The 25,422-nt window shown below is 50.5% G+C and overlaps 3 protein-coding genes across 5 annotated transcripts; 1 reads left to right on the top strand and 2 right to left on the bottom strand.

The window, feature by feature from the left end:
- The first annotated feature begins 56 nt into the window (after positions 1 to 56).
- On the top strand, positions 57 to 11,085 carry ZNHIT1 (zinc finger HIT-type containing 1). 2 transcript variants are annotated; one of them, XM_037139209.2, is made up of 6 exons: positions 57 to 595; positions 4,168 to 4,245; positions 9,306 to 9,476; positions 9,925 to 10,004; positions 10,133 to 10,302; positions 10,399 to 11,085. In XM_037139209.2, the coding sequence occupies exons 1-6, from the start codon at positions 574 to 576 to the stop codon at positions 10,418 to 10,420; spliced, it is 543 nt and encodes a 180-aa protein (XP_036995104.2). In that variant the 5' UTR covers positions 57 to 573; the 3' UTR covers positions 10,421 to 11,085. The 2 variants fall into 2 exon arrangements, with proteins under 2 accessions (XP_036995104.2, XP_036995105.2); XM_037139210.2 differs by lacking the exon at positions 4,168 to 4,245 and having other exon boundaries at positions 71 to 595.
- CLDN15 (claudin 15) lies at positions 11,072 to 20,546 on the bottom strand. 2 transcript variants are annotated; one of them, XM_037139204.2, is made up of 6 exons: positions 19,113 to 19,323; positions 18,206 to 18,344; positions 16,265 to 16,429; positions 15,122 to 15,203; positions 14,915 to 15,031; positions 11,072 to 14,828 (listed from the first exon to the last, which is right to left on the bottom strand). In XM_037139204.2, exons 1-6 carry the CDS (start codon positions 19,218 to 19,220, stop codon positions 14,702 to 14,704), a joined length of 738 nt encoding a protein of 245 aa, XP_036995099.2. In that variant the 5' UTR covers positions 19,221 to 19,323; the 3' UTR covers positions 11,072 to 14,701. The 2 variants fall into 2 exon arrangements, with proteins under 2 accessions (XP_036995099.2, XP_036995100.2); XM_037139205.2 differs by lacking the exon at positions 18,206 to 18,344 and having other exon boundaries at positions 19,113 to 20,546.
- A 778-nt stretch (positions 20,547 to 21,324) lies between these two features.
- On the bottom strand, positions 21,325 to 25,053 carry FIS1 (fission, mitochondrial 1). The gene is made up of 5 exons (XM_037139206.2): positions 24,902 to 25,053; positions 23,887 to 24,019; positions 22,500 to 22,576; positions 21,971 to 22,076; positions 21,325 to 21,633 (listed from the first exon to the last, which is right to left on the bottom strand). The coding sequence occupies exons 1-5, from the start codon at positions 24,944 to 24,946 to the stop codon at positions 21,536 to 21,538; spliced, it is 459 nt and encodes a 152-aa protein (XP_036995101.1). The 5' UTR covers positions 24,947 to 25,053; the 3' UTR covers positions 21,325 to 21,535.
- Between the last annotated feature and the right edge of the window lie 369 nt (positions 25,054 to 25,422).

Genomic DNA, 25,422 nt, shown 5'->3' with positions numbered 1-25,422 from the left:
GGCGGGCCTTTGCCACAGCCCTGCCTAGTCCGGGGGCAGACGACTGAGCTAGGCTGAGAGGGCGCGCGGAGCGGGAACCAATGGAGGAGGGGCGAGCGGAAGAGAGGGAGAATGCCGAAGAGTCTGAAGCTCCAGGGGAACTAGGGGTTGAAATATCTGCAGAGCGTCATCAGCGACCTCTCGGATTGCCCACTCAAGCCTTTCCCACAATCTTTGGGAGCCACCCCTGTCATTTCTAGAGAGAAGCTTCAGGGGATGCCTTTCTGATAATAGCATCAAAGAAGGACCAAAGGAAAAGGACGTTTCTCGAAAGGCCACTGGCACCACATCTTTAAAATGACCCATTTCAGGGATCCCAGGAAATACAAAACTGCACTGAGGCCGGAAGTACATTTGCCCCTATAAACTATGGCAGAAAGCTTGCTCGTCTCCAAGGGAACAACACGTAATTAAGCTTTGGAATTATTTTGCGCACGCGCAGAAGCACACGCCACCGGAAGTTACCGGGCCCCTACCAAAGCGGCTGGTTTAGCGTGCGTGCGCGGTAGGTTCTTCCTCCGCTGTGTTGTGGAAATGGTGGAGAAGAAAACTTCGGGTATGTGAACCCCTCTGGAGTTGGCTCTTTGCCTCCTCTCAAATCCTAACCTGGCCTAAGATTTTCTCACCCAATTATTAGTCTCAAATTCCTTTCCCGGCCCTCAAGTCCTGGCATCCGGGCAGCTCCCAAACCATCCATTTACGTTTTATTTATGCCTGCTCAAAGCCGGCGCTGAGAATGGAAAAAGCAAAAAGATATTTATTTTCCTGGAAGTGGTTGTTTGGATGGGGGACAGACATGCAGACCTACCATTGTGTTTCATACGCGCTATGGCAGAGGGATGCACAGCGCTTGGGCCCCTAGAAAGTAGGGGGCAGTGAGTGAAGGCTTGCAGGGGAAAATAACTGAAGTCTTGACAAGTCGAGCTAGGTTTCGCTCTGTGCGGATGCGCGGGGACTCATTCCCGGCAGCGGGAACTACACTTAAAAAGGCATGAAAGCAAGAAAAAGGAAGTCGCTTAGGAAGCCAAGTTCACAGTTCCAGACTTACGGAGGAATTATAAGAGAGGCTGGGGGGCTAGGGAAAGACACTCTTGAAATGCATTATATGATCTGCGGGAAAATTTGAATTTTGAGAGCAGTGGAGACCCATCAAGGGCTTTTAAGCCAGAGGAATGACCTAAAGAAATTTATCTTTTAGAAAGGCAGTTCTAGCTTCAGTGAAGAGGATGAATTGGAGGGTCTAGAGCAGCGCCGTCTGGTAGAACTTCTGGGATGACGGGAATGTTCTTCATGGCAGCCCTTAGCTACAGTGGCTATTGAACACTTGTAATATGGCTAGTGCAATCGTGGAACTGAATTTTAAATTTTATTTATTCTTTTTTAAAATAATTAAAATGTTACTTTCTGACAGTATTTTATTTTATTTTTTAATATTTATTTATTTATTTATTTATTTATTTATTTATTTATTTATCTTTAGAGAGGAAGGGGAGAGGGAAACATCAATGTAGGGCGCCTCTAGTGCGCCCCCTGCTGGGAGCTGCTGGCCTGCAGGGAACTGGCTTGCAACCCAGGCTTGTGCCCTGACTGGGAATTGAACTGCGATCCTCTGGTTCGCAGAACTGTGCTCAATCCACTGAGCTACACCAGCCAGGGCTAAATTTTATTTATTCTTAATCTACATCTAAGTTTATGTTTTTATTTTTTAAATCTATTTTATTGATTACGCTTCTACAGTTGTCCCAATTTTTCCCCCTTTGCCCTACTCCACCTGGTACCCCCATACCCCCCAGCAATCCCCCCTTAATTCATGTCCATGGGTCATGCATGTAAGTTCTTTGTAAGTTCATTAACTATACTGTTCTTAACATCTGCCTGTCTGTTTTGTATCTACTGTTTTGTGCTTCTTAATCCCTGTACTTCCCCCCCATTTTCCCCCTTTCCCCTCCCAACTGATAATCGTCCAGATGATCTCTGTATCTATGATTCTGTTCCTGTTCTGCTTGTTTGCTTAGTTTGTTATTTGGATTTAGTTATTATAGTTGTGAATTTATTGCCATTTTAATGTTCATCGTTTTGATTTTTTTCTTATATAATTCCTGTTAGTGTTTCATATAATAATGGCTTGGTGATGATGAACTCCTTTAGTTTTACCTTGTCTAGGAAGTGCTTTATCTGCCTTTCAATTCTGAATGTCTCTTTGCTAGATAGAATAATCTAGGTTGTAGATCTTTGCTTTTTCATCACTTTGAATAATTCTTGCCAGTCTCTTCTGGCCTGCAAAGTTTCTTTTGAGAAATCAGCTAATAGTGTTATGGGAACTCCTTTGTAGGTAACCATTTGCTTTTCTCTGGCTGCTTTTAAGGTTCTCTCTTATCTTTAACCTTTGTGATGTGTCTTGGCGTGGTCCTCTTTGTGTCCATCTTCTTTGGGACTCTGTGTTTCCTGGACTTGTATGTCTATTTCCTTCACCAAATTAGGAAAATTTTCTTTCATTATTTTTTCATATAAGTTTTCAATTTCTTGTTCTTCTGTTTCTCTTTCTGGCATCCCTAGGAATTGGATGTTGGTATGTTTAAAGATGTCCCAGAGTTTCCTAAATCTGTCCTTGTTTTTATTAATTTTTTCTTTCTGCTGTTCTGATTGAATACTTTTTCCTTCCTTATATTCCAAATCGTTGATTTGATTCTAGGCTTCATCCCCCCCACTGTTGGTTCCCTGTAGATTTTATTTCACTTAATGCAGCACTCCTTTCTGCCTGGGTCTTTTTATGCTGGTGAAGTACCCAGTAAGTTCCTGAAGCATCCTGATAACCAGTGTTTTGAACTCTGCATCTGATAGATTGCTTATCTCCTTTTCATTTAGTTATTTTTCTGGAGTTTTGTTCTGTTCTTTCATTTGGGCCATATTTCTTGATCTCCCTATTTTGGCAGCCTCCCTGTGTTTGTTTCTGTGTATTAGGTAGAGTTGCTTTGACTCCCTGTTTTAGTAGTGTGGCCTGTTGTAGAAAAGTGTACCTGTTAAGTTGTTTGGGGCAGAGCAACCCATGTCACAGCTCTGTTGCTCTGTGTGGGCGTGAGCTTGGAGAGGAGACAGTGCTGCTGCCTGGTCTCTCAAGTTTTGTCTGGGAGGAAGCTGTCTCCTGGTACTAGCTCTGTTGCCAGTTACTTCACCCTCTCCCTGTATGCCACCGGTGCCCTTCAAACTCTTACCTTGGTGCTGAATCACAGAGGGGATGAGTCTGAGTGAGTCCTACATCCATTGTGGACCCTTTAAGCGGAGTCTCTTGAGAACCTGCAGCTTCTTCTGGTGCACCAGCCCCCACTGGTTTTTATAGCCAGAAGTTATGGGGCCTTATCTCCCTGGCACTGGAACCCTGGTTGGGTAGTCTGGTCTGGGGCTGGGATCCCTCGCTCCCAAGGTATCACTCCCAATTTCTGTCTACCACGTGTGGATGTGGGACCACTGGTTGCCCTCTCCACTCTTCTCCATGTCTCTGAGCCTGTCTGCCATGTCCCTATCTCCCCTCTTCATACCCATCTGGATGAATGTGGCTTCTTTAAATCCTTGGTTGTCAGACTTCCACACAACTCAGTTTTCTGACAATTCTGGGTGATATTTGTTTTGTAGACCAGTAGTAGTTTTTGCTATAGTTGTGTGAGGAAGGGGAGGCATGTTTACCTATGCCTCCATCTTGACCAGAAGTCTATATCTAAATTTAAATAACCACATGTGACTAGTGGTTACTTTATTATATAGTGCAGGTCTAGAGCCTGGAAGGCCAGTTAGAAAGCTATTGAATAGTCCATATAAAAAAAGGATGAGGACTGGAACACCTCTGGATTGACTCGTAATAATTCCAGTCATGTCACTCCTTTCTTAAAACCCATCACTGGATTTCTATCACCTTCACCATAAAATCTCCAAATCTAAATTCCTATAGATACTTAAAAGAAATAATTTTGAATGATCTGCCCGACTTCATCCCCCATCCCCCATACACACATACTTTATATACCAGCCATACAGAACTTATTTTAATTTATTGAAGGCACTTAAGTCTCCCATCCAAGCCTCCTCTCATGCTGGTACCAAGGTCTGAGCCACCCTCTCCTTACCTCCGACCAGGTTTCTTCTATTACTCAGTCCGGCCTCAACTTGGACTTACTTTCCTCTGGAACGTCTTTCTGACTACCCCAAGTCCAGGTTAGTTGTTTCTGTCATGTGCTCTGTAGCACTTTGTACTTCCCTATATTATCATATGCTGTGCTTTACATTCTTGTTTGATCATTTTTATTCCCCAATAGCCTGTAGGCTTGGGTTGTATTCCAAGAGCCTAGCATACAACCTGGCAGTTGGAAGGGAGGCAGTATAATGTAGTGATCAAGACCATGATTTTTTTCTTTTAAATTATATTTTATTGATTATGCTGATACAGTTGTCCCAGTTTTCCCCCTTTGCCCCCACCCTAGTACCTCCCACTCCCTCACGCAATCCCCACCCCTTTGTCCATGGGTCGTGCATATAATTTCTTTAGCTACTCCATTTCCTGTACTGTACTTTATATTCCTGTGGCTATTTTGTGATTACCAATTTGTACTTCTTAATCTCCTCACCTCCTCACCCATTTCCCCACATTCCCCTCCCACCTGACAACCATCAGAATGTTCCCTGTATCCATGATTCTGTCTCTGTTCTTCTTGTTTACTTAGTTTGGTTTTTAGATTCAAATTGTTGATAGATACATATTTATTGCCATTTTATTGTTCATAGTTTTTATCTTTTTTTAAATAAGTCCCTGTAACTTTTTATGTAATAATGGCTTGGTGATGATGAATTCCTTTAGTTTTTTCTTGTCCGGGAAGCACTTTATCTGCCCTTGGATTCTAAATGATAACTTTGCAGGCAGGAGCAGTCTTCACTGTAGGTACCTGCTTTTCATGACTTGGAATATTTCTTGCCAGTCCCTTCTAGCCCACAAAGTTTCTTTTGAGAAATTAGTTGACAGTCTTATGGGAATTCCCCTGTCAGTAATTACCTGCTTTTTTCTTGCTGCTTTGAAGCATTCTCTCTTTATCTTTATCCTTAGGCATTTTAATTTTTGCATCCATCTTGTTTGGGAATCTCTGTGCTAAATCTCTTCACTAAATTAGGAAAGTTTTCTTTCATTTTTTCAAATAGATTTCCAATTTATTTCTCTTCTTCTTCTGGCACCCCTATGCTGTGAATGTTGGACCACTTGAAGTTGCCGTAGACTCCAAGTCTCCTTATACTATCCTCCTTTTTTGTTGTTCTTTTTTTCTCGTTCTGATTGGTTGTTTTTTTGTGTCTTATGTTCCAAATCATTGCTTTGATTCTTGGTTTCATCCATTTGACTGTTGATTCCCTGTCAGTTGTTTTTTATTTATATCATTTCTGCTTTTATATCCTTCATTTCTGCCTGGATCTTTTTTATGCTGTTGAGATAGATACTCACTAAGTCCCTCGAGCATCCTTATAACCAATGTTTTGAATTGTGCATCTGATAAATTGCTCATGTCCATTTTGTTTAGTCTTTTTCTGGAGTTTTGATCTGTTCTTTCATTGGGGCCATGTTTTTTTATCTCCTCATTTTGGCAGCTTCCCTGTATTTATTTCTATATTTCTATATTAGCTGCTATGGCGCTCTGTCTTGGTAGCATGGCCTAATGTAGGTGTCCTGAAGGGCCCAGTGGCATATCCTCCCCATCACCCAAGCTGGGTACTCAAGGTGTGCCCTCTGTGCGGGCTGAGTACACTCTGCTCTTGTAGTTGAGCTTTGATGGCTGTCGGCAGGTCAGTGGGAGGGATTTACCCAGGCCAGTCAGCTGCCAATCAGCAGGCCAGTGGACCGGCTCTGACCACTGACTACCAACCTCAGCCCTTTGTGGAGGATCAGCTGTGCAGGGGCTGGGTGGTGGTATTCTGACATGGTCTGTAGCTGTTTACTGGATAAGTGTGCTCTGATGTTTCCCAGGTGATGCAGGCCAGGGTCAGCCTCCACCAGTGTTCCACCTGGAGCAGATGAGCTACAAAGCAATCTGCAGGTGGCTTCGACTTGTGCTGGGCTTGGAGATCCAGGCGAAGCAAAACTGATCCAAGCTGGCTGCTGCTAGTGCTGGGCCTGGTGCTGCTTTGCCAGAAGTATGGGGGCTGAGGGCTCCCTGAGTCCTGCTATTGGTTGTTTGAGAGGATTTAGGAAGATGTGAAGCCTGAACCAAGACCAGACATTCATATGGAAAAGCCACTGTTAACAGCCTGGATGGGGTGGAGCTTTAGGGATTCCCCAGGGTGGAGCAATCTGTGCCAGCCAGGATGATGGAGTCCCTGATATGGCCCCTCCATGCCAGCTCTGTGGCTCCATGTGGAGAAGGCTCAGAAAAGGGACAATGGCCCCGCCCGCCCTTCCGTCTGGGAGAAAGCTGTTCTCCATCTGTCACTCTGATGCCAGACAGTGCAGTGGCACCCTGCATGCCACTGGTGCCCCCCAAGCTGCCACCCTGGCACTGAAGCTCAGACAGGGTGAATCTGAGTAAGTCTGTGTGCAGACTCTTTAAGAGGAGCTGCTTGGGACTAAGCAGTTCCTTTCACTGAATCAAACCTCACTGGTTTTTACAGCCGGAAGGTACGGGGGTTTATCTTCCTGGCACTGCAGCCCTGGGCTGGGGGCCCTGGTGTGGGGCTGGAGCCCCTTGCTCCAGATATATCCCTCCCGAATTTTTATCCTCCACATGTGGATGTGGGCCAGCCCACTCTATGTATCTGTGTCTCCCACGAGTCCAGACGGATGTGGTTTCTTTAGTTCCATGGTTGTCGGACTTCCATTCAACTTGATTTTTGACGGTTCTGAGTGATGGTTGTTCTGTAGTTTAGTTGTAATTTTGATGTTGGTTGTGCAAAGAGGAAAGCCATGTTTACTTCTACTTCTTTCTCGACTGGAAGCTCTCAAGAACATGTTTTTTGATGCTTGGCAGTTCAAGGTTGAATTCTGACCCAGCCATTTACTAGCTGCAAACTCCAGTAAGCTGGGGATGATAATGAAACCTGTTTCACAGGGTGGTTGTAAGGGCTAAAGGGTTCCATTTATGTAGAGCTGAGTGTAGTGCCTGACTCATAGTACATGCCCAGTAAGGGTTAGCAACTGGCACTAATGTTATTATTATGGTTACAGGCACGCAATAGATATTTGTTTAATGAATGAAGAGATATTTTGTGTAGAATTATCAGAAGCTGGTGAACAGTTGATATGGTAATGAAGAAAGAAGTTTAAAATATCCTAGTTTTTCTGGTTTGGATGTTTATGTAGATGGTTCCATTTATTTAAAGAAAGTCTGCAGGAGGAGAATCAGACTTGAGTGGCAAGATTTTTTAAAAAATATTTTATTGATTTATTTTTAGAGAGAGGGGAAGGGAAGGAGGAAGAGTGGGACAGAAACACCAATATGTGGTCGCCTCTCCCGCCCAGGCATGCACCCCGACTGGGACTCGAGCCAGCGACCCTTTGCTTCACAGGCCCACACTCAATCCACTGAGCTGCACCAGCCAGGGTTGAGTGGCAAGATTTTTAATTCTGACTTGCAGTGTCAATCGGGTCAGCAGGAAATTTCCTGCAGCCAGTTGTAAAGTCAGTTTTGGAACTCAAGAGAAGGTTCTGGATGGAGAAACTTTTGGAGTCATTTGCTTGTGGGTGAGAGAGCCCTGTATTTGTATTAGAAATCTCAGGAAGAGTTTATAGACTGAGAAAGAGAACAGGGATAGCCATCTCCTTGGAGGCAGGGAGAGAAGCAAGGTTAGAAACAGAACCATAGCCAGAGATGGGGAAGGAACACCTGGAGTTCATGTCAAAGAAGCAGCCAAAGAGACTCTTTCAACCTGAGTGAGATGGTCAACACAGTCTCAGAGTGTAGAGAATTCAAGTAAAATGCACTCTGGTTCTGGCTCAAGGAGGTCACCAGCATTCTGAGTGTGAGTGGTTACCATAAAAAATCAGCCCGTTTACTGGGTGTTGAGAGATGGACAGGAGATAAGGAAATGAAACATCATGTGGGCCACTCTGTCAAAGAAGAGTAGGTATGAAGTTGAGTAGGCAGAGAGTTTAGTAGATTTTTCCTGGAAGGAAAAGTATCCGTTGAAGAGGAGAGATTAAAGATGCGAGAGGGAGGGGAGGACTCAGTTGGAGGTGAAAGGTTGGGGTTAGCAGTGGGATTTGGTGTGTGTAGGGGTGTCCATGTAGTTGTGATTGAGGGTGGGCTATAAGACAGGTGTCTGTGTCAGTGGCCTGTTCCCTTTGAGGTAGGAAAGGAGATTGCTGAGCATGAAGGCCAGGTGCATTAAGGTCTCAGTGGAGCCTGTAAGCCTTGAGTGTACACTGGTCTCATCAGCGTGGTTCTGTGATTTCTGCCTGCAGTGAGAAGTCTCCAGGAGGCATTTCATTGGTCAGGTTTGGGATCAGGAGGAAAGGCTGGGGTCAAAGAGGTAGAAAACAGGGCTGAGTGACTAAAATAGCAATCTTCACGAGGAAGGAAGCAAACCAGAGGGGCTGATACACAGTCCCCTCTTACCCACATCGAAAAAGTTCTAAGGCTCCCAGTAGTGCTTGAAATTACAGATAGTACTGGACCCTGTGCGTATTGTTTTTTTCCCTGTACACACCTGTATTTTATGGCTTCTCTTTGGCATGAATACTCTTGTTTTTTGAACTCATTATTAAGTAAAATAAGGATTACTTGAACACAAGAACTGTGACACCATGGCAGCTGATCTCGTTAACTGAGATAGCTACCTGGTGGTTAACAGACAGGTAGTGTGTACAGCCTGGATACTTGGACAGAGGGTGATTCGCATCTCGGGTGGGCAGGGTGGAGTGGGTTGGCCTGAGATTTCATCACAGGCTCCTGTTCTGAGTGGCCCTGGAAGCTGTGATTCCTGTGTGGTACTAGAGCTTCTTATACCCACACCTACTCAGAACAGTGCACAATTTAAAACTTACAAAATTTTTATTTCAATATCCATATAATGTTTTCAGATCACTGTTGACTGCAGGTAACCGAAACTTTGGTAAGTAAGACTGCAGATAGCAGGGAACTACTGTACTGGTAGAAGATATAGGGGCTTGGTGACCAGGATGAGATCAGAGAACTGTGGCTCCATACCCCACGGACATCATCCACACATGCCCAGAGCCACGGTCACCTTAACGTCTGTCTTCTCTATGCCCCCCATAACTCTTCTGGCTCTGCCCCACCTAGTTCGCTCCCAGGACCCTGGACAGCGGCGGGTCCTGGACAGGGCTGCCCGGCAGCGCCGCATCAACAGGCAGCTTGAGGCCTTGGAGAATGACAACTTCCAGGATGATCCCCACGCCGGACTCCCCCAGCTTGGCAAAAGACTGCCTCAATTTGATGATGATGCAGACACTGGTGAGGCGGGTGGGGCTGGGGAGACAAGGCTGAAGGAAGGGGAAAGCGTTTGCCTAGGTTAGGGTTGTGGAAGGACAGCAGACTGAGGGGAAGATGACCCAGGGGCTCCTCTGGCTCTGCCAGGGGCTGGCTCCTGTGATTCTGAGCTAGTTGCTCTCCCCATTCTATGCCTCATTGTCTTTTTGTGTATGTAGAATAAAGAAGGTGGAGCAGATGCGCTCTAAAATCCCTTCCAGCTCTGATATAAAGTCAGATTTGGGGAGTGTAGAGAGGAAGGAAGGTGGGGGTTAGAGATGTTGGGGGAAGGAAAAAGGATAGTAGAGACCTACCTAGAGCCCAGGTGAGTAGTGGGCAGGGAATGGACATGAGGGCATTGTGAATGATGGGGCAGAGAAAGATGGTGTCTTTTTTGGAAGGTGCCAAGTAACTCATTGCTCTTGATCTCTAGGAAAGAAAAAGAAGAAAACTCGAGGTGATCATTTTAAACTTCGCTTCCGGAAAAATTTCCAGGCATTGTTGGAGGAGCAGGTGAGAAAGGGGCTGGCAGGGAGGAACCTCCAGGGAAGGGCTGCGCCCAGAGCGATGCTTGTCCCTAGCAAGTGTTTGCTATGTGGGTGGGTAGAGAAGTTGCGGAGCCTGTCCCCTTGTATCTGCAGAACCTGAGTGTGGCCGAGGGCCCCAACTACCTGACAGCTTGTGCGGGACCCCCATCCCGGCCCCAGCGCCCCTTCTGTGCTGTATGCGGCTTCCCCTCTCCGTACACCTGTGTCAGCTGTGGCGCCCGGTACTGCACCGTGCGCTGTCTGGGCACTCACCAGGAGACCAGGTGAGCTGGGAATGTCCCCTGGGTCCACGCCGTCTTCCTCCTGTACCCCACAGCCTCCCAGACCCTCTCCTCATCCTGGGTTTCCTCTGCCTTCAGGTGCTTGAAGTGGACCGTGTGACCATGGATATCCCTGGAGAGGAAGGCCCTCCGTGCATCATCACCCTGGCCTTGGAGAGGACATCAAAAGGAAAGGTGCTCCCCTGGACCAAGAGAAGAACTGTTCACTCACCCAACAAACCTCATGTCTTATCCCCCAGGGAAGACCAGTCTTACCCCCAGGCATGTGGCAGGAAAGCGGGCCAGCCCTCAGGGTACTGTCCACTGTCTCGTGTCGGGAGACACCTGCCTTCTGGTCATACGGTGTTTTGGGGATGAGGGTGATTGGTCATGTCTTTCTCCTCCCCATTTGGGGGGACTTTCTTGGGGCTGGCCCAAATGTTCTGGTGTCTTCCTGAAGAACTGCTTGCTCTTTCTCTGGAGACTTACAGTTGGGAAAGTGGCGTTGGTGACAGCTTTGTGTTGAGTGGTGGTGAGAACGGGGCTTACAGACAGTCTCAAGTGTGGTGGTTTTAAAAGATGGCTGAAGGCTCTAGCTAGTGTGGCTCGGTGGATTGAGAGCTGGCCTGCAAACTAAAGGGTCGCTGGTTCGATTCCCAGTCAGGGCACATGCTTGGGTTGGAGTCTAGGTCCCCAGTAGTGGGCGTGCAAGAGACAAACACACATTGATATTTCCCTCCCTTCCCCTCTCTCTAAAAATAAATGAAATCTTAAAAGATGGCTGTACATTTTTTGACTATTCTTCCATTAAAGGCGAGGTCTTTGTCCCCTTTCTCCAGGATGCAGGTAGGTTTAGTTTAGGACTGCTTCAACCAGTTGAGTGGCAGAAGTGAAACCATGAGACATTCAAGGCTAGGTGATCAAAGGCAGTGCAGCTCCTGCCTTGTCCCTGGGACACTTGCTTTTGGAGCCCCTAGCTGCCATGTAAAAAATCCGTGCTGTGAGGAAGCCCAGGCCACAGGGAGAGGCCACGGGCAGGTGCTCCCGGATATAGGTGCAGTTGGCCAGGCTTCTAAGCCATCCCAGTCCAGACTCCTATCATGGGAGTGAAGATGTGATGATCTTGGCCCTAAGGCACCAACATCAGCCTCAGCCATTTGAGTTCCTAGCCGTGTCCTCAGTAGCATGGAGCAGACACACTTTGTTGTTATGAAGAACCACACAGGCTCTGCTTGGGGTAAGATTTGTCTATTCAATGACACAGTCTTCCCCAACCAACCTTAATAAGACTGAACCAGACCCCAGGGGCCTTCCCTTGCTCTGATGCTGATTGTCTCCATAAATCACCCATTCACACTCTCTAGGAAGGATCTCCAGACCCCCATTTAGAACCATAGCTCCTCAAGAAAAGCCTTGAACTAGTTTTGCCAGCTTCCTGGATACTAGTGGAGACTTTGGGAGACACCCGGGCCTTTGGGAAACCTACACTATACCAAAAGCTTCTAGAGGCTAGAGCCAATATTGTGTGATGGAGCACCAGAAGAGGTGAATGGTAGGGTCTGGGAGGCTAGAGACTTGCAGGGCTCACAGCTAAAGACCTCCATGAGCACTGAATTGAATTGATGTGAATTAATTTGGAGAGCCAGGAATTCTGGGCAGCAGGCCAATTGTGTCTTCAGTTTTTGACAAATCTTGGTCTTACTACTCGCTAACTGTGTAGCTTGGATAGGTCACTGTGCCTCTCATTCTGTGCCTCTCACCCGCCAGATACTGTGAGGGTTAGATGAGGCAGTGCACCTGCCCGTGTCTGGAAAGTACTCACTCAGTGAACGACAGCTGTTGACCTCATTGCCCAAGACCTAAACCAGTTCATTGTGGGGCTTTTTCACGAGTTCCCTCAAAAACTGGAGGGTTCCTTGGAATAGCCTCAGCGTCTTGCTCATTGTATGGTAACTAGCTGTTGACATTTCTTTCTGCTTTCAGCTTGTGATTTTTTGAAAGCAGGGGTCATGTCTCAGTGCTCTACCTTCTAGAAAAGAAGAATGTGCTATGAGGGGTGTGTCAATAGCCCTTTAGAACCATGTGACCATGACTAATGGACAAAGAAATCAATAATTACTCTGTTGACCGCTCTAAGCCACATATTTAAATGCTCAAATGTGAGACCTGGTTAAAGTTAGTTTTCCTGAAAAGGGGAGGAGATGAGAAGAGGCAGGGTGGAGTTGGGGAAAGGAGGTAGAAGCCGTGGGTGGGGCAGGGGGAGAGTCTGGGTTGGAGGAGCCTGGGTGGCAGCATCAGGAGTCGTAACTGGCTTCTGTCCTTCACTGCGGGGTGCACAGGTGGCATCCTTGTGCTTTTGGAGCCTTTTGGAATTGTAAGACCCTTTTTAAGCTCTGTGTCTCGCAGGTTCTGCTTGGTGTACGATAATGTCTGTTACACCATAGAGAGAAGCCTACTATTGGTTTGCTAACAAAGCCAGTAAGGCAGCCCGGTACTTGCCATAGTAGATTGTTACACTGAGGGCCCCCACGAACCTTCCCAGTGTCTGTGCTCTGCGCAGTCCCTTCCATGTGGGCTTTGGACTTGGGGAGCTGGCTTGGCCGTGGGACATCCACAAACTGTCCACAAACAGAAGGGCATAGGATAGACAGAATTTTTTGGACTTCTTGGCCATGGAAACTTTCATATACAGGAACAGCTCAAACATACCAGTGTTTCTGGGTAGAGCCTGGTGGGAAGCCCTGATGTAAGTGTCCAAGGCCAGTGGAGCAGTCCAGCTTGCTGGGAGAGCAAGGCTGTACAGAGGAATAGTAGACAGTGGGGACAGAAGGGTGGGCCAGTGCCAGGCAGTATGACAAGGTCTTGTCTTTTCCCCCTAAGCCACCAGGGAGCTGCCAGGGCAGGACAATGAATGATGCTCCAGTAGAGAAACATGGGCAAGAAGCTCAATTAGGGAAGTCCTGTGATGAGTCTGGGCAAGGGAGGATGAAGGCCTGACCCAGCATCAGGCAGTAAAAGGAGAGAAGTAGGATGTGAAAACTGGAGGGAGAACAGGATTTGGCAACCAACTGAGGGGAGGAAGTGGCAGAAGGGAAGTGAAGAGAGAAGCCAGAGATGATTGAAGTTGTCAGTCTGTTGACCGAGAGGCTGGTGATAGGTAATAGGAATGACAGGAACTGTGGATGTGGGGGGAAGTAATGAATTTGCCCAGCCTGTGAAAAGACCCAGCAGGTGCTCATCTGAAGCTCCAGTGAGTGGGCCCAGTTAGAGTGCGGGTGTGAGTGTCTTTACATCCCAGGAGCAGATGGGATGAATGGGGAAGCAGAAGGGGCTGAGGTCAGAACCCAGGCCACCCCTAAGTGGCCCTAGCCAGTGCCACAGGGGAAGATACCAGCAAAAGGTCTTATTACCTCCTTCCACTAGATGCCAGGCTTCTTTCTTGTGGCCTCATTTTACAGTCTTAAGTGGGTACCAGGTCTGCTGAGTTCCCTGTGCCATCCCTGCCCGTGATCCAGCGCTGTGTCTGAGCTGGACATCACGAAGTCATACACATGCCACTAACAGGCAAGCCTCTGTGAATGAACCTTCAGGGTCTTTTCTGGAAGTTACCAAACCTTCCCCAGAAAAATGCCTGCACTGGACCCTTGATTTGACACAATTTCAAAGGGCTGGTCAATTTCCGACACCCACTCTCAGGTCCAGACAAAGAAACTGCTCTAGACCACCTGTGTCCTTGTACAGCTGTGAAGAAAGGTTGAGAGTAAAAGGAATGACTTGTTATCTCAAGCTGGCCAGTTTCCTCCAGCTGGGTCTTCCCAGTCTGCTCCTTGGTGACTCCTATCAGTAATTATAAGAGTGCCACACTCTTGAAATCACTTGCACCCCTGCCTCTGTTTCGCTGGATCAGACAGTCCAAAGGCGATGGAAGGGGGACAGGTGACAGTCGTGTCCAAGAACTGAGATGACTCTGGGTGCCTCCCCAGTCACCCCTTGCTTGACCAACTGCTTCATGACACTCTCAGCCCCTGAACAGTCCACAATACAAATTGATGCATGTTTTTATATGGAATGCAAACGCTTGGAGTCGTCCCCACCTGCCTAGCCGCCCAGACCCCAGACTCAGAAGATAAAGAGGGTTTGGGTCCAGTCTCACGAGTCTGAAGTGAGTCCTCAGGAGGCAGGTTCTTAGGCCCGAGCAGGGAAGCATGGCCGGGGAGGAGCTCCGACTGAGGAGGCAGGGCCTGAGCAGGGTGTGGCATCCAGGCCCAAGGTGGAGCTCCAGGTGTGGATTGGCCCTGAGGTGGTAACAGCAGGCAGCAGTCTGCACCTGCTGCCCTGGATTAGAAGGATCCCTTTCCACTGGGGGCAGTGGGAGGGGAATAGGACCTACAGTCCAGGGCTTCTACACGTAAGCGTTTTTCCCGTATTTGCCAAAGCTGTTGTCGCTGTCTCCATCCGAGGCTGTGGGGGGCAGGTGGGCAGCAAGGGCAGCAGACCGCACTGTAGGGGCCTTGTAGGAGAGCCGGGTGCTGGCGAGGGAGGGTCCTGTGTTGGAAGGAGGTGGCGCCCTTGTTGTCCCCCCTACTTCCACCCTGCGCTGCTCCCCCTCCCTTACCTGGTAGCAGGGTCCTGGTCGGGGGCCTTGCAGCAGTTGGAGCAGAGACAGGCACCGCCCAGTATGGCCAACAGGGAGGCACTCCAGCCCAGGTAGAGCGCAGAGCCCAGCTCATATCTAGAGACAAAACCCAGGCAGGGTGATGCTAGCACAGGGATGTGGCAGAGTTCCACCCAGTGTCCCAGAGGCTGAGGCTCCCACACTCACTTGGTTCCGGAGTATGAGGGGTTGAAGAAGTCCCGGGTGATGTTGGAGGCGTACCAACTGATGGCCACCATCCCGCAGCAACCTGGCGCAGGGAGAGAACTGCACTGGAACCCTAGGCCCCTAGGGAAACGGGGGGAGGGCCAGGCGGGAGCAGCCGAGAGTAGGTGTGGGGCATCGAGTCCAAGAGCACATTTCATTCCCTCTCTTTCTTCCCCCTTCCCAGTTCATGACTCTTCCGTTTCCCAGGGTCAACTGCAAACTTCTCTCTCTAGCCCTCACCAAGGACCCAGCCCCGCCCACCTTTCTCATCTAGTCTCCCACACTCTGCCCCTCGGCCAGCCCATGTTCCCTCTCTACTCCTGACCTGCCTTGTCCTTCCAGGGCCTCTAGTACCTTAGTCATTTAGCTTCCTCACTCAGCCTGTGCCCCATCCATCCTCAGAAGCCCAGCTGCCCTAATCAGCCTTCTCCTGCCAGCTCTGTCTGTTCTGACACCCCTGACCTTTGGCCTCTCAAAGCCTTCAGAGCCTGTGACACACTTTTGCCACTCAGTGAAGGCCTGGAGCCAGTGAGATCCCTGGACTATAGGTATAGGACCAGCCTTGCCACTCACTGTGGGCTTGTCCTCCAGTAAGTCACCTGACCTTTCTGAGCCTTTCTGCACATCTGGAGAGCAGGATGAGACCCTCCCTGCCTCACAGGCTTATGAAGTGATGTGTGTAGGTATGTTTCACAGACTGAAAAGGGGGGCCTGACAGCGTTGTTCCTGTGTGCACTGGGGGTGCACGCACACCCTGACTCGGATCTTCCCGGCTGGGCTGTAAGCTTGGGAGCACAGACCCTCACTTTCACCTTTGGAATCCCACCCACGCCTCTCCTGTGGCCTGGCTCCTGCAGGTGCTCAAGAAACATTGCTAATGGACTGATTCATAGCCAAGGGATTTGGTGAGTGTGGGTGAAGCTGAGGTGATCAGGGAGGGAGGATAGAGCTTAGCCTGGGAGAGTGGGTGTCAATGCAAAGAGGAAGGTGAGGCAAACATTAGGAGCGGGAGCTGGTGAAGACAGAGCCCTGGGGTCTGTTGCCTAGGGCCACTCCCAACCCCCCACCACAGGCAGGGCTCACCCGTTACCTTCCCTCAATTACCAGCCAGTATATGTAGGGCTCCTGCAGTGGCTGCCAGCTTGGCCTTCCTGGAGAGCATGACGCCCCCAATGTTTGCGCAGCGCAGCCCCACCATGCCCAAGAAGAAGCCCAGGATACCCAGGAGGATGGCGATGATCATGAGTGCCCGGCAGGCCTGGATGTACCCTGGGGAGGTGGGTTGAAGCCGTGGGTCCCTGAGCCAGACCCAACCCCTCCATCTTCTCTCTCCTCGATGACAGCCAGGACTTTACTGCCCCTGTTCGAGCCTCAGTCCCTAGAAGCCCCCAAATCCTTTTCTTCCCCTTTGGGCCCATCCCGCCTGCAGGCTGAGGGGTCACATACCCCTCCTTTTCAGGAGCTCACCTCAGTCCCACGGAGTCTCAGCCCCTCCTGCCCTGTCACCTGCAGTGGTGCACTTCACCTATACCTCAGTTACAGGGTTTCTCCTCTTCACTATTGACTCTCTGGCAGGATAACCCTTGGTTCTAGGGGGCAATCCTGTGCATTGTGGGAGATTTAGCAGCATTCTTAGCCTCCACCACTAGATGTCAGTAGTCCCCCCAGGCAGGACAATCAAAATGTGTTGACTGTCAAATGACCCTTGCGGGGCAAAATGACCTAGTTGAGAACCACTGCTCTGTGAGATCACCACTAAGCTCTGCTGTGTATTGCAGAAACTGCACCTGGGCACCCCCCGCCCCTTCCCCACATCTGCCTCTTTCCAGGTCCCACCTAGTGCCTAGTACTGTGCCAGACATCTGGACCTGAGCTGCTTCCTGGAGTGAACGGTAGGGGACAGCAGTGGCCTATGGGTCACTGGGTCCGGGGCAGTTTCTGATCTGGGAGGTGGGATACCTGGACCCAAGACCAATCCAAGTCAGCCTTGGACATATGCTTTCAGTGCCTCAGTTTCCCCTTTCTCAAAGCTGTAGGAAATGGCTGGCTCCCTTCCTGGTGCCCCTTCCCCCTTCTCTGACTTTGATAGTTGCCAAGCACCCAAGGACCTTGCACCATTTTCCCAGGTGGGGCAGTGCCATCAATACTGAAGGGGAAAGGCTGGGTCCCTGCCAAGAGGATGTTTAGTGGCTTGGAGCTGGGGGGCAGGGAGGAGGGCCAAAGTTCTCCGGGAGCATTTTCTCACTCCCAGCCATTCCCTCCGGAGTTCCTGCCCTCTTTCCCTACCCTGTATCTTATCCCTACCATCCATCTAACAGTCTCCACCTGTGAGAGCACAGGCCAAATGGCTGGAGGCTGGGGGTGCACAGCTGGGAGGTGGCCCTGCCCCTCTCAGGACCAGACCCGGGCCTTGCAAGTTAGCCAGCTCTGGACTCAGAAACACGAGGCAGGACTCCAATTTTCCTACTACCTGTGTGATTCAGGGCAGGTTAACACTTATCCCTGTGGTTTTCCAGGTTCTGTAACATGGACATACTAATGCATCAACAGCAGAACTATTGTAAACCACCCTAAAATGGTGTATGTAAAGTATGCAGCACCACACCGGACCCAAGATGCCCCTCAGCACTGGGCAGCTGCGCTCTGCCCTGCCCCAAGCCCGCTCGGCCCCACCTTTCCCGTGCACTCAGGGTCCTCTCTCAGGCCAAGTGCTGCCAGTGCAAGTGGGGCTAAGTGAGGCTGGGGTGGCCAGGGTTGCGGAGCTGGCTGTCACCCAAGTCCTTTCTGGCCACCCAGTATTCTGGGCTTCTGGCCCAGTCTGTATTCAGCTTTTATAGGGCTTTGGTGGGCCACTTGCCTTGTAAGTCCTAGAGAGGGAGATGAAGGCATGAAGCCTCTGTAGCTGCCTCAGAAGATTCTGGGAATAGTGGGGGCACAAGAGACCCACGTGGACCCCCTAGCTGCGCAGAGTGTTTTGGACATTCCTGGGGGGATTCCGTGGATTCCCTGCTTTAAACCCAGTTTAGCATCTGTCCCTGCCCCTACCTGCGGCACCTGAAGAAGGGGGTCTAGAAGAGCGAGAGGGCTCCACGAAGACCCAGTCGGGGCGAGGGAGCAGCACTGCAGAGGGTTCCTGGTCACCCCCTCTTGGTCTCTGGCAGGGGCTGACTGAAGGGAGACTCCCCTAGGGAACAGTGGGGGGCTACTTATAGGGCGAGCAGGAAGCAGGAAGATGCTACAGACACCATGGAGAATCTTTCTGGGCCAAAAGAGCTGTAGGCTCCAGCTCACTAAGAATCGAAAAAATACACTTCCCTGAGAACCCCAAACACACGTGCACGTCCCCTCACCTGCTTACATTAGACATTCAGACTCTGTAAAACAGCCTTTTTAGAATTCGCCACGGCAGTGAGCTACTGGTGAGGCTACTGAGTGTCTCAACTCTCAAGATTCCAAGATGGGGCCTCCTTTTCACCCCACAAACTCCGACACTCCCAACCCAACCCTAAAATGCTGGAATTGTTTGAGTGCATACAGATATTAACATTTTGCACCTTTTATTTCATGAAGTCCCCAAGACTACTCTGAATGAGTGCTATCATGGTCCTTGTTTTACAGATGGGTCAAATAAAGCTCGTTTTACCACCTGCCCTGGGCACAGAGCTAGGGCACAGCAGGCACTGGACCTGGCAGTCTAACCCTGGTGCCTGCACTTGTAACCACGGAGACAGTGTCACATGAGGGCAGGGGGCCACGTGTGACCAGGTCACCACTGTAGCTCCCACAGGGGTCTACCCTCAGAATTCTATGCTGCAGGCACCAGTCTCTAAGCTTGATCAGGCCTTCCTTATCCCTATGGCACCCAAGGGCAGACCACAGGCAGCACCCGCACTTGCCAGAGCTTTCTCCAACCTCCCACTGCCCTCTGCCCCCTTTACCCTCCACCTTGTACCGGAGAGGGCCAGCATGGACGGGAATTCCCAGCAGTTGTAGACTCCCATGGAGTCAGTTGCGCAGCTGTGCCAGAGGTTCTCGAAGATGGTGTTGGTGGTGATGACATTCCCGTGCACAGTGGACACTCGCCAGTAGCTGTGTGGCAGAGTCACCCCCAACATCAGCAGCCCCGCGGCTGCCAGGAAGAAGCCAAAGGTCTCCACAGCCACTGACATGGTGGGATGCAGGCCCTGAGGGGCACCAGGGGCCCCAGAAGGAGAAGGGCTGAGCCCCAGGGGACCTTGAGGGGCTTTGGCTAAGGTGGGAAGAGAGAGGGGAAGGGTGGAAGACCAGCTGCAGCCCTGGCCTCTTCCTCAGCCTCAGGTCTTTCTCCAAGTTTCTTCCTTCCTTGCCTCTTTCTAGGTTTCTGCTTCCCTGCAGGTCAGTCAGAGGAATGAGGCGAGAGCCCGCGGCAGATGTTGATGAGATGTAGGGAATAAACGAAACGGGCCAAAAGTCCACTGCCTCCGGGCTGCCCTGGGCTCCCCGCCCCATGGGAGGGGGGGACTCACCAGGGAGTGACTAACGGATGCAGCCAAGGAGGGCTCCCCCCCGCCCCCCCCTCCGAGAGGCATCGGGAGCCAAGGGGAAGCATGTCTCTGACTCGGCTTTCATCAGGGGCCAAAGCATGGAAAGAAAGGGACAAAAAGAGGGAACAACCACGGGAACACCACTGTGGCTTTCACTGGGGAGGAAACGAGGGAGCAGAGCTACTACCTCTAGACACTGGTGAGAACAATTCAGGAAACTCTAAGACCCGGGGTTTGGGGCGTTGGGTCTTCCAGGAAGATTAAGTTTAAAGAAGGATCTGTGGAGGAAACCAATGGCTCTGGAGTCCAGCCAACCTAGATGCAAACCAAACCCCATCATTTACCAGTGTCACGGGCATGAAGTTTGAGCCCTGTGGGTTCATTTCTGCTTCTGTGAACTAAAACCACTACTGCTCACCTCATAGGACACAACAAGAATTTCCACCAGAGATCAAAGCTCCCCAAGAGTATGAATTACTCAGTACTTGGCAACTATCCTAGGTTTTGGTGCAGCAGAGACCCAGGGTGAAGCCATTAGGAATTGCTTTCCAAACTTCCAAGTTAATGAACTTGTACTTTCCCCTTTGGTGGCTTGATTTCTGACCCTCAGCAACAAGATTGATTTTTGTGGCCAAGGGTCCCCCAGGGGGGTAAATCTCAGACCCAGGTGATCCTGAGGCCAATCTAAGTGGCTCACTATCAGAAATGTCACTAAGCTATATTAATTATGATGGATTAGAAACCTCTGGGCTGCCACTCCTAGCCAAAGCTGAGCACCTGTCCTTGTGTAGAGGGTCTTGTTTCCTGCTCCAAGGTCACAGCAGGACAGCCCTGATTCTCTTCTGGTGAGTGTGGCTGGGACTCAGTCTCCAAGGAGCTCACCCTCCACCCAGGCAGCCACACAGTACAGCCCTGAGCTGAAGTATAAACCCCATTCCCCTCCTTCGTGTGTCAGGCTGCTCTGTGCTCCCCTCAGGGGCCTCCTCCCCAATCCCCCAGTGGGGCTGGCTTGGCTGTGGAATGAGAGGTATGCAGTGAAGCAAGACAGGCCCAAGCTGAGCCTGGCACAGAGAGGGTGTGGGGCACAGCAGGCTGGGTGGGGACCGGGTCCTCACCTTCCACCTTAGAGGCTACCACTGGCATGTACTGGGTCCATAACCTCTCCCAAGACTCCTGCCAACTCCATGCCAAATGCCTGTTTCTTTCCACCCACCAGCGGCACCCCCTCTCCTCAGGAGGCTACCGGAGGAGGAAGAGGAGGAAGCAGGAAGACAAAGGGTGAGGAAGGGTGGAGGTTTTGGAGCAAAGTGAGTGGGGGGGCCCCATGGTGTGGAAAACGCCACATATTTAAGAGTCAGCTGAGTGGGTCAGAGGAGACAGGAGACATAAATCCAAGCCTTTCCCTTCAGCTCTGCCCTTCCCTCCTCCAGTCGCTGCTTTCTCCCAGGATCCTAGGGCTGTGCAAAGGCCACATGGCTTTGGTGGAGGGGAGGAAGGGTGTAGGATCCGGGCAGCTCTGCAGACAAAGGAGAACCCCGCTCGAGTGTGGAGGTAATAGAACACAGAGCAGGAAAGGGCTGTGCGTTACCCCCGCTTCTGGGACTGAGGGAACCTGCCCCTCCTTCAACACGGACACAGAGGTTCCCAAGTCAAAGCCCAATTTTATTTACACTCATTCTAAAGCACATGATTTGGGGCTAGCGGACAGGTCTCAGGGGGGCAGAGGTTGAGGCAGTAGAGGACAATGACAAGGTGCAGGAGAAGAAAGGGACAGCGAGGATGGATGGCCCTCCCTGAGTGTCCTCCATGGGCTCCCACGTATCCCTGGGCAGAGGCAGAGGTGCCGTCTCATTCAGGATTTGGACTTGGATACAGCAAATCCGATGAGTCCAGCCAGCCCCGCCACACCCAGGGCCATGCCTCCAACAATGGCCATGCCCACCAGTCCATCTGGGGAGAAGAAGAGGGAGATTGTCAGGAGTTGACCCCCAGCCCACCAGGACCCTGGCTACTATCTTCTTCCTGCCCACTGCTCCGCAACAGATGTGCCTCTCCACTTGGGAGTCACAGGGTGAGGGACTCCGAGGGCTAGACAAAGAAGGCTCCTGGGAGTTTGAAGAGGAACTGCTGGTAGGGGGGAGTCACTTAAAGAGGGACCAGAGAGCCCAGGCATGCCGTGGGGGTGAGGGAGGAAGAGGACTAAACTAATAGTTGAGAGGGACCTGGGATGACAGAGGCCAGGGAGACAGGAGAGTGGGAATGGAGGAAGACAGAGGAAGATGTTCACCTTTCTTCATGGCCTTGTCAATGAGCCGTTCCAGTTCCTTGGCCTGGTTGTTCTGGGGCTCTGTCTGCAGCAGCCCTCGCACATACTTCAGGGCTTTTTCATATTCCTACACACACACACCCCTCTCAGTATTTCAGCACTCCTCCTGCCCATCAGAGGGGCCTTCCCTTCACTTGCTCTGGGGGCTCCACCCTCTACCTCCACCCCCTCCCTCACCCTAGCCTCACCCAATGGAGTAGAGTCCACAAACAACCCCAACTGTGCGGGAATGATAAGCTAGGGGAGATAACAACCCAAGGCTCTGGGGCTGCACCCCAATCCTGACGTCACCTTTTCCCCACACCCTAGGCACCCTAATCTTCTTTCTCATCTTCCCTCAGCATCCTGATCAGCTATCACCTTGAACCTCTGTACCCAATACCACCTTCTACCTGCTACTGCCCTCTTCAGGCTCCATCCTGGAGGACGGTAAGAAGGCGCTGTGGCCCGCCCAAACAGGATGGGACGGGAAGGGAGCTTTCCACCGTACCTTGAGCCGGTAGTTCCCCACAGCCAGGTAGAAGACATAATCCCGCTGCTCTTCTTTGCTACCTTTGGGCAATAGCTCTGGGGAGGAGAGATTAAAGAGTAAAAACCGCTTTTTCTTTTTCTAATACTTGTGTCCCAGAGACCCCTTCCACTCTCTGAATCCCTATATAACTCTGGGAGAAAGTCACTGCTCAGAGCCTGCAGTTCTGGGCTTCCCAGTCAGAGCTCCGGGAAGCATGACTCCAGGCTGCCCAGACCCCTTGGTGCCAATCCTACAGTCAACCCTGGTTTGTCCAAGTGAACTGAAAGGCAGTCAAGACAATGGAAAAGCCAAGAGGCATCTCTGCTCAGTTTTGACATCTATTGTGTTTCAACTACAGTTGTGAGTTACCTAAATAAGTGTTTAAAAAAAGTAAGTTTGTATTCCCCATCCCACTTTTAAAAAAATCAGCCTTTTCTGAATAACCCTGACTCATAATTCAGCGACTTCCTGGAAACTTATGTGTTCAATTGTACTCTACGCACTAGAATTTCTTGATAAATAGTTGTGTGGACATTTATAAATCTTCCCCACTATCTGTACTGTCTCCTTCAGCAGACTGGCAACTCTCAGAGACCACCACTCCTACAGCTGTGCCCTGCTAGAGGAAACCTGAAAAATCGGAATTGGCAAACTAGACAAATGTAGGGTGAGATTATTTGCATTAAGCAAGATTCTTATATTTAAAGATTTACAACAGGCATCCTTTGCTAGTCCACTGACTTGTTTGCTTATATCCAATTACTTGACCAAGAGAAAGAGAGTTCAACAAAATTTCAAGGTCAAATATAGAGGCCCCTGACAAATGGCACCACATCCCAAAACAATGGGAAATAGAATTCCTATTAAAAAGGCATCATCTGCTCACAGGTTTTTGGGACTGTCTTCTGCACGTCTCTCCTGCCACGAAAGTTTTGTTGTTTCTGCAAAGCTGCTGAATAAGCAACATGGTGGGGGGTGGGGTGGGGACAAAGAACACAGGACCGGGACACATGAAACAGGAGCTTCTAGTCCTACTTCAGCCATTAATAGCTGTGGGACTTCAGACAAGTCTCTTTCTTCATGGTTAGACTACCAGATCACCAGAGTCCTGTGGACACTGACATGGTCTGACGGTTGGGCAAAACAATGATGAAGTGGTAAGTAATTAGCCCAGAGTACACTGGGAGAAGCTAGGCTAATGTACATAGCCCCTTGTTAGTGAGTTTACTGTAAAATAACTGTGAGGTGGCTGGATTATAGGGTCCCATGTTGACCCTATGAAGGGAGGGCATGACCAATGGCAGTAAAGAAGGGCAGACCCTGACTGCAGTTGGGAAGGGGACAGTCGGGTAGCCTAGCACCTCACCCTCCAGCAGTACAATGCCTTTACGGATGTCATCGTTGTACTTGCTTCGCACCAAGCACCAGGCATACTCAAACTGCGTGCTCTTGGACACCGAGCCTGCTGCCTTCTCAGACTGAAATTTCTTTTCAAACTTCTGCCATAGGAGAGGAGAGGAGTCGTTTAGAAATGAAGGGGGTAAACCATTCTCTATCAGGACCTAGGTGTCCATTTCCCAGTTACAATCATTCTTCCCCGGTCTCTGCCACATCTCCCTCGCGGGTCTTGATACCTCTCTCCACAGGTTCTATCTTCGTCTCTGGGACCCGGCTTTCCGTTTCTTGTAGGTATGATGTCTCCTTGGACAGTCCCCCTTTCCCTCCGCTCCCTCCCCCTAGTGGTACCGAGTGGAGATGCCACCTGGTGGCGGCTCCAGGCACCGCTCCCAGAGCAGCTGACCCCGAGTGGCTGAACAGTAAACATACTGTTCAACAACACTCAGAACAGCTCAACAGCCCACGCAGTCCATCGTCAGAGACTGCTGCCCCCTTCCCGCCCCACCCTGCGGGTCTGGACGTTTTCCCATCTGCAAAAGGGTAATTCAAGAATAGTGCCTACCTCTTAGAACTCAAAGATTTTGAGATATTGCCTGCCATGCATTTGGCACCGTGATGGATACCGTGAGTAAAATATGACACTTTATGGTGGTCGCTAAAGTCCCCCGCCACTGAGGGGGCACTCAAAGACAGCTTAGGACCCTGACCTAACTGTTGCACGCACCCAGAACCCATCAGTCTTTACACACCGGACTCCAGGCCTTGAGTCTGAGGCTTGGTGGCGCAGGAACTACAACTCCCACTAGCCTTTGGGGTAAAGTGGAATCTCTCTCTTGGAGCGGGACGCTACAAAGGCTGCCGGGAGCAGTAGTTCGGCTTTCCTAGGCAAAGCTGGTGATGGAAAGAGTTTGGCCCACATTCGATTCTCTTCAGGACCCGCTCGCCCGAATCTTTCCTTTCCCTCCCTCGGGGCCAGGCCTCACCAGCAGGTCCTCCGCAGACACCAGCTCGTTTAGCACGGCCTCCATAGCCGCTGGCCCCGCAATCCTTACACCTCAGACGTTACTGTGCCAGTGACTCCATGGCCCACTATCAGGGGCGGAGAGCCACTTCCGGCAAGCAACGGAAGCGGGTCCCGCCCCTAAACCCAGAGCCAACCGCCTCGTGTAGCCGACAGCAAGCTTCCACCCGCAGTGGAGTGCCGCCTCCTCCTCCGGCACAGCGGGCTCACTGGTGGGCCTAGCAAAGCGCACGCGTGGCACAGGTCCCACTGTCAATCCCACCGTCCTCGCACTGCGGGCAATGCCACTCCTGTCCCCACACTCATTTTCCGGGTTCCCCTGTGTGTGCCTTCTTCCTCCACGGAGGCTGCCACAATAAAATCTGAGGCTTCCTCTCCTCTCGGTGGTTAGCTCCTAGGACTGAAAATAGCGGGAAGAGGAAGGTGGAGAATCGGTATTGGGTCACCTAATTCCAGGGACCAGTCTTACTCTACCCGTCCCAC

This window comes from Artibeus jamaicensis, unplaced genomic scaffold (assembly GCF_021234435.1).
Source record: "Artibeus jamaicensis isolate MK-2021 breed Jamaican fruit bat unplaced genomic scaffold, CSHL_Jam_final contig_956, whole genome shotgun sequence".
In the NCBI taxonomy this organism is placed as follows: domain Eukaryota; kingdom Metazoa; phylum Chordata; class Mammalia; order Chiroptera; family Phyllostomidae; genus Artibeus; species Artibeus jamaicensis.
This window is presented reverse-complemented; position numbering and strand designations above follow the sequence as displayed.